Source organism: Carya illinoinensis, chromosome 6 (assembly GCF_018687715.1).
Source record: "Carya illinoinensis cultivar Pawnee chromosome 6, C.illinoinensisPawnee_v1, whole genome shotgun sequence".
Classification (NCBI taxonomy): domain Eukaryota; kingdom Viridiplantae; phylum Streptophyta; class Magnoliopsida; order Fagales; family Juglandaceae; genus Carya; species Carya illinoinensis.
The window spans coordinates 10082-19904 of NC_056757.1; the positions used below are offsets into that span (position 1 = coordinate 10082).

The following is a 9823-nucleotide window of genomic DNA, read 5'->3' on the forward strand; positions in this document are numbered from 1 at the left end:
GGATTTAAAACCCAATACCCGATTTCCATTAAAAAAATATATACAAACCTAAGTTAGGTTACCTAACTCTGTAGCTTTCTCTGTCTATCTCATCTAAAAACCCTAGCTGCTCCCACTTTCTTCTTTATTTTTGCCTTATTCCCTCTCACAACAAACACTGCCCTTGCTCCAGCCTCCAATCGAAACCCTCCTCCCTCTCTCCATGTTCTCGTATGAAGTGGTATGCTTCGGCTGGAACTTATCTTCCTCCTCCACCAATCGTCACCTGCCTAGGGGTGTTAAAAAAACAAAACGGAGAAGCTGGTAAACCGAACCTAACCAGTGTGTTCGGTTCAATTCCAAACCGGTCCAATCCAATAGCAATTCCAATTTCATAAAACCAGTTAAAATCAGGTTCGATTCCCATTTTGGATTTTAGAACATCAGTTCGAATTAGATCGATACATAAATATTTTATTTTTTTATTTTTTATATTATATATAAAATGTTTTTTATATGATATTATATATTATATACTAAATTGTTAATTAATAGAATATAAAATTTTAAAATCTTATTATTCATGTATAATAATCTAATAATATAAAATCAATATAACATAAAACTAATATGACATAAAATTTTAATCTTAAACATGAACATTAATATTAAGTTATTAATATAAATCTACTTTTGATATATATATATATATATATATCAAGAATAAATGCATTTTATGGCATAATAAATTAATAATATATATTCTTTTTTATAAATACATTTCTACAAATTTGATCATATATACTTACATAAAAAATGTTTATTCTAACTTATATAGACTATAATAATATAGTTAAATTCAATACTATACTAGTATGTATTAATTATTATAAAATAATGTAAATAACATAAATTAATTAATTGTTTTAGTATATGTAACGGTCATATTATCACTAATATATATAATCAAATACATAAATGAGTTAGACACTAGTATAATAGCATGGAATTAGACACTACAATAAAGAAATAAATTAAACACCACTGCACAGGAAAAATCGGACCAAAATTGATAAAACTGGAAGTTTCAATTTCAATGATGAATTGATTCAATATCAGTTTTCCAATTTTCAAAACTGATGTATACCTATTTAGTTTTAAAATATGTCCAAAACCAACCTGGTTACACTCTTAGACCTACTTATACAGAATATTTTCCAAATAAAATATCCATAAACAAGAAGAATACATACAACTTAAGGTTCAGATAAATATCATGTAATTACAGTCCAACTAATTGTAGAACATGTTTTAGTTTGTTAAATCAAAGATAATAACCAATGGCACAAGTAAACATTCTTAAAAGTCTCTCGTACTTCATTTTTCTGCTAAGAGAACCTGCGTAAAACTCTTACACTTCATATACGATATAACCTTTTTTTCTCTCGTGTGTGCACAACTTGTACTTACAAATATCAAACGCTGTGGCGTCTAAAAGAAAAGGGTTACAAGGATCGAGGAACCTGAGACCTCCACTACTTGAATCCCAATATTTACAGGTACTGGGCTATTGATAAAGAATCCAGGCTATGACTAAATGGATGAGGAACAAAGTTGCTTGTGTCTTTCAAGTGAAAGCTTTTCCATCTCAAGACCACCATGGTCAGAGAGAGAGGCATTTTCCCCACCAGTCTCGGCCCTTTTAATCTCATCTAAAGCTCTTTTCGCATAAATAGTGAATGCAATTGTGATAACAATTGCGATGATGAAGGATATGATGTTATATATGATTTCCACCGTAGTAAGGTGGAGGTTCCCATACTTTGCATCTGCTAATGTCCTTATTAACCGGCCACTGCAAAGAACAGCCAACATGGTTTAACACATATCCACATTTATATGTTTTTACATGTATATAAATGTGTGCGTGTTTGCATCTGCGTTTAAATGGAACCAGTGAAAGTCATTATTAGATGAAATATGGAAAAAGAAAAAGTAATAAATAATGAATTTTATTTGGCCAACTATATCATTGTCAATAGATTTCTGACCATATTTGGTTGTGACTTATGTTTTTCCCATCAACAAATAATAGAGAATTGAAAGACCTCTTATCTTTTACCATGTTTTATTTTTCTTTGAACTACAATCAGGGCAAAACAATCAAACTTAGGAATTCAGAGCACAGACCTATAGATATAAATGAAAGCTTCTGGAACCATGCCAGCAACTGATCCACATAAGTAGGGCCAAAACCTCATACTTGTTACCACAATTGCATAGTTAAATATTGTGTATGGAAATGGAGAAACCCTAAAGAGAGCAACCACTTTGAATTGATGGAACCAGCTTCCTTCTCCAGCAAGTCTAATCATTTCAGCTTTCTGGGGCCATCTCATTAACCAGTGCTGCACAATGAACAACAGATAGATCAGAGACAGATGCATAAAACTGTTTCCCACTTCATTAAATCATAAAAAGTAAGATAATAGCAATACAGGTATTCTCAAGTCTTACTTGAATACGGTCCTGGAACAGAAGTCCAATTAAATAGGGGAGGATCATCCCAATGGTTGTTCCAACCATGATTATGACAAAACCAATCCCATATCCAAAAATCATCCCAGCCAGCCACATGGAAGGGCCAGAAGGGATTAAGAACACAGGGAAAAGAGCCAGAGAAGCAACAAGCACAAGGGCAAGAACTGGACGGCCAAAGGCAGTGGCTTCCCATTGCATGAAGGGGAAGAGGACCTATAGTGAAATTGATAAAGATTCAGATAAAATTAAGCAAAAAGTTTTAGAGCTTCCACAGGAAAAAGATTACTGCATAAATGGTGGCATCATTTCTTTTTCTTTTTTTGGCTACGTTATTTGGAATTGAACATGACATATGGCATACTTTCCTAAATAGCAGGAGAATAATTTTAAAATGGCATTTTCATAACTTTTGAGTGCATTATCCAGTTGTCAGTTTAGAGAGCTTTATTTTCAATCATACTTGAATGTCAAAAAAAAAAAAAAAATCAGTGCTGACGAGCAAGGATGCCAATGTTTTGTTGGCCTTAGAGCACTAGCATTGGCTTAGCCATATGCCAGTGCAACCCATGTAATATTGTAGCATATTATATTGCAGATTTAATGGAGCTTTTTGAGTAACTATATCCACTCTGCAAAGGCTGAATCTAGAGCTTGTTGCTATTCAAGCCTATCAGTATTCTATATTTCTATTACATAAACCAATCATCTGACAAGTGAAGCAACTACTTAGGGCTTTCCCAAGGAAGGGAAGTGAGCAGAAATTTTAATTTTTTTTTTTTTTTGGATAAGTGAAGTGAGCAGAAATTTTAGGGAGCTAAAGTGTCTTGGGATCTTGTACACCTCCCAGAAAAAGGAAGGTGGCCTTGGGATGAAACATATTGAGACTCGGAACTGTGGTCCTACTCAAACAGCTATGCCATAATTGCAATAGTAGTAATCAGTCCAATTGGTCTTGTCGAGTTCAGAACTATCTCATCAAAATTGAAGGCTTTTGGCATTTTAACACACTTGTTGATAGTTCTTGGGTGAGTAGGAAAATATTGTCACCACGGGAATCTCCCTGTGAAAGATCGCAATTCATTTTTTAATTAGCACGCAATTCATTTTTGTATTAGCACCAAGTGTCTGAAACAAAGTCCTAACTATTCCCGGGGTGCACAACCCTCAACCAAGAGTTTACCGCAAGTGGCCTCGTTTGTTTTCACAACACACCTCATCTCATCTTATCTAATCATTACAACTTTCTCAAATTCTCACACAAAATAAAATAAACAATTCAACTTTTTCAAATCCCAAAACAATAATAATATTAAAAAATATATTATAACAATATTTTATTCAATTTTTAACTTCTATCCCAATTCATCTCATCTCATCTGTGAAAACAAACGAGACCTAAATCTCAGGCAATTCAAGGGAATGTTTCCTAGTCTGATGGCCCCTGGAAGTTGTATGCACCTAATGTAGACCTAGAGGGAGCATAACACCAAGACCAAGGCTCTTAACACAAGCCCTCGGCAAAGAGTTTCCTGAAAGAGCACGTCAGGTAATACAAGGGAATTTTTGTGACATGCGGGTCCTAGAAATTGGGATTAAATTGGATTATTATTATTATTACTAATATGGTTGTTGTTATTATTATTATTATTAGTAGTAGTAATTTTATTTTCTTTTATGTATCAGTTTTGAGATGGTAATTGTTTTTGAATGGGATTCTTCTACCCTTCATGCCCATAAGCCTCTCAGTGTCTATTTCCTTGTGGGAGTAGTTTCCTAATTTGTAGCCAAATTCCAACTTCAAACCCTAGCCTAAATATCTTCATTTTATTCACATTATTCCTCCCTCACGGCTAAATGCATTCTCACAGCAAGCCCCACGTCGAAAAAAGAAGCCACCGTAGCAATTTCTCTCCATACCAAACCACCACCTTGTCGGAAACCAGCACAAAGCACACCAACGGTAAGCCCTCCTTCCACCACCATGTGCATTGACCCATATCTCTCTGCTATTTCTCTCTCCACGGTTATTAGCCAATAGTTGTGTGTTTTGTTGCCACTCCACACCGTCGACCTTAGAGGAGTTGGACCACCACTGAGTAATCCAAAAACCGCCGGCCAGCCAAGTTCTGTCAGATCCCCACTATTCTGTTAAGCCCACAATTGTCCGCCACCGCCCTCTCCCCCTGCTGTTTCGGGCTTGACAATTTCTCTCTCTCTCTCTCTCTCTCTCTGCCTTAACACCACGCCCAGAGGAAACCTCCCATTGTGCCGCCTGATTTCCAGCCACCCAAAGCCGTCGTCACATCAGCCTCCTCTCTCAGTGAGTCCCAATTCCCTCTCTGTTGCACAACGAGCTGCCTCCCCCGTAAGCCTATGTGTTTACCTTCAACCTTCCCAAAATGCCATGCCCATTTATTTCATTTTCCCAAAATGCCCTCTTATTAGGTTGAGTTTTGTTGGGGCTGGGCTTAGTTTTAATTGGACTTGTCTTTAAATCAAGTGGGCTTGATTTATTTCAGAAACTATCATAATAGTTCAAGTGGGTTGTTTTCTTTAATTGGGGCTGGGCTGAAATTTAAGTCAGACCAAAGTTTTACAACTTAATTTTATCAGAAAATATTTATGGGATTTAAAGTATATTTTAATGTATACTATTAAGCCTATTGTTTTAGTTAACATTTCCATTGCCTATTTAGTTCGGATTTTAGTAAACTTATTATGTTATATTTTAAATAGAAAATCAAGGAATATGTTGCGAGTTTTAAATAATATTACTATCTATTAATCTTAGAATAACTGAATATTATTAAATTATCTCTATGGTATGATTTTTAAGTAATCAAATGCTAAAATACATCTTCTAGAAACATTAATGATTTCTAGTACCTCGTATAGGTGATGAGCAACGAAGTAGGAACCAAGAAGCAGTGGTAAGAGGTATGTAGTATGATCATATCTTTATGTGTGCTGTAATGGTTCAGTTTTAGCATGAAAAATGTGATGTTCTATGCTACGCTATGAGCCAATTCAAGGTTAGCCCCTTTTCATGAACCTCTATGAATTATGATGATATGCTTGTAAATGAGCCTATGTATGCTATGCTAATATGGATTGTTGTCAGATGGATGAGATGTTATGAAAATCACATGTATGCCATGTAATATTCATGTAATGTTTAGATCATGTTATGCCATGTCTATGTTATGTTATGTTGTGTAAGAATCATGTTGATATGCCACGTTCAATGTTATGCCATGCACAAAAGTATGTCATGCCATGTATTTTCATGAAGTCAAACATGTTCACATGCAATATGAAAGTTAATAAGAAAACACATGAATGACAAGTAAGCTTTAAGATTGGCCTTAAGTTATGGGTGGATGTGCAAGCCGCAGACTCAAGCGTGATCCACCACATGAAAGATAAGATGTTAGGAGGTTACACGGACCCAAGCGTGTTTCACCACAAGTTATGATATGTTATGCAGTGCCACGGACTCAAGTGTGGTTCACCATATGATAGGTGATAACATAGACCCAAGCGTGTTTTACTACATGTTATAATTGTTAGACGGTGTCACAAACTCAAGCGTGGTTCACCACATGTTAAGTGACAACACGGACCCAAGCGTGTTTCACTACATGTTATGATAAGCGATATGGTGCCACTAACCCAAGTGTGATTTAACCTATGCTATGCTATGTTATGTAAGGTCAATGACAATTGGACTAATGCACACATGTTATGATGGCCACTATGTAAGTAAAAGACAAGATGAATAAGATACGTACGAATGATAGGAATTGCATGGAGTCAGTCATTCATGCATCCACGTTACATGTATTTTCATGATTATGTATAATTCCGCTTATTTTACTAATGAATGATATGTATGTTATGTGAATGTGTATGTTAAATTAAGTTACGTTTACAATATGATATGCTATTACTGAGCCTTCGACTCATTTGTTTGTTTCTCTGTTTTTATGTTTTAATGTCCCAAGTGATGATTTCGTAGATACAGAGCAAGAGTGCCATAAGTAGAATAAATTTCAAGAGACTTAGTATATGATGTAGACATTTAAGCAGTGTTGGTTTCACATAGAACTAGTTTAGGCTTTTTCATTATGTTTTCAGCTTTACCTTATCAAAGACTGTTATGTTAAGTTAGTTTGACGATTCAATGAATGAGGAATTTTCATGACTTCAAATCTCCTTACCGGGCATTATGCTATGAATGTTCGTAATATTCTTGACCTACGAGAAGGGGTGTTACAACTTCCCTAGTCTAATGGTCTCTAGACGTTGTTTGCATCCAAGAGTTCGAACCTAAACTTAGAGGGAGGGAGCATACCACCAAAACCAAGTGCACCTTGCATAATTTAAAAGGAACTAACCCTAGTCCGATGGCCCCTAGAATTTTTTTGCACAAACAGAATGCAATTCATTGTCAAGGACTAAAGATTCATTCCCCTTTTTTAATCACGAGCACCCTTTGGACCCCTCATGAACACCTTCCCTAAAGCATTATCATCGAATCCAGAGTGGCTATGGGTGTTAGGCTGTCAAATTTTATTGAGAGGTACAAATTGGATATTTCCACATCTCCCTAGTCGTATCTGGGATACTGGGAGGTTTTGAGGAATGATACTCTTCCAACCTTCAAACCCAATTGTGTCCTAAAGGACAAAATGATAGGGCATGAACCCCAAACAGAAACTTCTTAGTGAAGCATGCTTGAGAAAGTTTTTCATCCTTGGAGCCAACTAAAACCTTGGTATGACCTAATACAGTTTAAGGGGCAATTCCAAGGCATGTCTTAATCTTGTGGCTAGCTGTTAGAGAGCATTTGAAAAATATGGATGGACTAGCCTTCCATAGCATTGCCCAAACAACTTAGTGTACCCTATGCAACACTTCAATCCAAAGCCCTGACCATTTACTCTTCTCTTGCCCTTTTCTGAAAAAATTTGGTCTACCTTATTCTTCTCTTGCCCTTTTCCTGCCTTGTTGCTGCTACTTGACACCACCTGCTGCCTACTTCTGCTGAGCTTATTACACCCTTCTCTGTCGGTTGCTGCTGTATTGCTAGTTCCCAGTGGCTGCCACAAACAGCTGTCAGCTGCTTGGTTACTGGTTGCTGCTTAATTGTTGCTACTGTATGGTACCTACTGCTAGGGATATGCTGCTGTCTTAATGCTACAAACTTTTGTCAAGGATTTGCTGTTGTCTTAATACTACCTGGTTTGGTTACTGCATTGTTGTGAAAGTGTCTGTTGAGCTATGCTACTATCCGATGAGCTATACAGCATTGTTGATGCTATGTTGTTCTCTCCTCTTTGTTGTGTTCTTCCTATGTACTGTTGTATTGGTCATGTGGTGCTTGTAGCGCTGGTATGTGCTTCCTTTTATAGGGTTCCTTTTGGTTATAATATTTTTTACTTACCCAAAATAAATAAAGAAATCTCATTAATTGGAGAGTCTACAAAGGTATTATCAGTCTCAATCCCCAACAGAATAGTCTCAAAAATGGTAGAAAATATGAATAAATGGTATATACAGGACAAGATGAATAAATGTATAGACAGGTCTAATCGATGCTGACCGTATTACATTGTTTGTTATGAAAATGAACAAATAATGAAAAAAATAAATAACTAAATCAAAAGATAGAGTAAGAAGTACCTTCTCAAAAAGAAATGGGAGTCCCCATTTCAAGAACATGAGAAGAAAAATTATGATTACCATGCACCATAATAAGGCCTTGACCCACCACATGAAACACTTAGTCCTTGCTTCTGCTTGAGCCTGTAAGACATCAGCTTCCACTGAAGATGGTTCACGTGATATGACCAGCCTAGCAAATTCACTGTTCTCCCTCACATGATGTGCAGAATTTGCATGTCTCACTAAATCTACAGATGAGCTTGGCATCTTTTTGAGAAACCAGAAGGCTGTGAATTTAGAAAAAGATAGCATATTATAAGCCTTGGCAAGCATACTTCAGAACAAACCATAATAAATGGAAGTTCGTTACTCATATCGAAATTATAGCAGTTGCAAAAGGGTTAAGAATCCTGAACCATACGTGCCGGGCAAAGCTAAAAATTTTGGTGCAAACTCTATACTGCCTCACATCTATGAAATGATAGTATATTTATACATACAAGTCTTTCCCACCTAAAACTAGATTTTCATATAACTGGGTGCGTAATAGGTGGTGATAAATACCATTATATCAGATTTCTACTCAATTTCACAGATTTTCCATCGATGGAACCCTAGGGTCCTATCTTAGAGGACCAAACACCCGAAAAGCTCAAATAATTGGGCACGCGAAAAGAAAGCAGATCAAGTAGCGGTGTTGAGCCAAATTGAGTATCTTTACCTACTACCGGAAGAGGACTACTGAGTAGTCTAGTCTGTCGCCTACAAACCCCTGACTCCCGAAGGGCTGGGGCTGTTTGGTTGTTGCTTGTTCCACCAATAACACCCTTGTTTCCGAGCAAACCCGAACTGCGAAGTAGTTTTTTTTTTTTTTTTTTTTTCCGTTTCTGGTACGTTTTTTGGTTCCTTGTTCTTTTTTAAAAAATGGCCGTCTGCAACAGTCCGCACACCCAACCTGACTTTTGACTATTGCGTACATTTTGACATATTTAAAAACAGTCCGGATTAAGTTCGTATCTAGATCCATCTGCGGCTCTACCTAGCGCTGCCTTCGTTGCTTTCTTTTCCTCCGGGTCAAATTGGTTATTCAAGCCTTCCCTTTAATTTTCGGGATTTACAACTATTTTTAAGGACAATGATACCCCACCAATTATATTACAATTTAATTACTATTATATATTAAAATATAAATATTTTCTACTTTAATTCAAACTTAAATACCTACAGCAGTTCAAAATAAATAAAATAATCTTTTTTATAGTTTTTTTTATATATAGGAAAATAATTTCATTACAAATAGACACAAAAGGCTTTAAGAGTGCTTACAAGAAAGTGCATCAATGTAAACAACATTATCAAGAAAATAAGGAACTCCATGCCACCATAATTGCATATAAGAAATTGACCAAGCATGCCCTGCTAGAAGGTGAGTTGCTACATTAACCATACGGAAACCATGCTGGATCTTATATTGCATGAATCTGAGTATAAGTCTTTTAATTTCAGCAATCACAGTTCTCATAGTTGTTGAAGGCTCAGAAACACTATTTATCTCCTCCACTAAATGAAAGCAATCACTCTCAATAAGTAGATTATGAATATCAATCTTTAAGATAGAATTGCAGACCTCTCAAAA

At 36.0% G+C, this 9823-nt stretch overlaps 1 protein-coding gene across 2 annotated transcripts; it reads right to left on the reverse strand.

Annotated features, from left to right (window-relative positions):
- Window positions 1-1225: 1225 nt before the first annotated feature.
- On the reverse strand, window positions 1226-9156 carry LOC122314230 (transmembrane protein 64). 2 transcript variants are annotated; one of them, XM_043129698.1, is made up of 5 exons: window positions 8909-9156; window positions 8206-8474; window positions 2497-2733; window positions 2170-2387; window positions 1226-1834 (listed from the first exon to the last, which is right to left on the reverse strand). In XM_043129698.1, exons 2-5 carry the CDS (start codon window positions 8452-8454, stop codon window positions 1573-1575), a joined length of 966 nt encoding a protein of 321 aa, XP_042985632.1. In that variant the 5' UTR covers window positions 8455-8474; window positions 8909-9156; the 3' UTR covers window positions 1226-1572. The 2 variants fall into 2 exon arrangements, with proteins under 2 accessions (XP_042985632.1, XP_042985633.1); XM_043129699.1 differs by lacking the exon at window positions 8909-9156 and adding an exon at window positions 8752-8872.
- Between the last annotated feature and the right edge of the window lie 667 nt (window positions 9157-9823).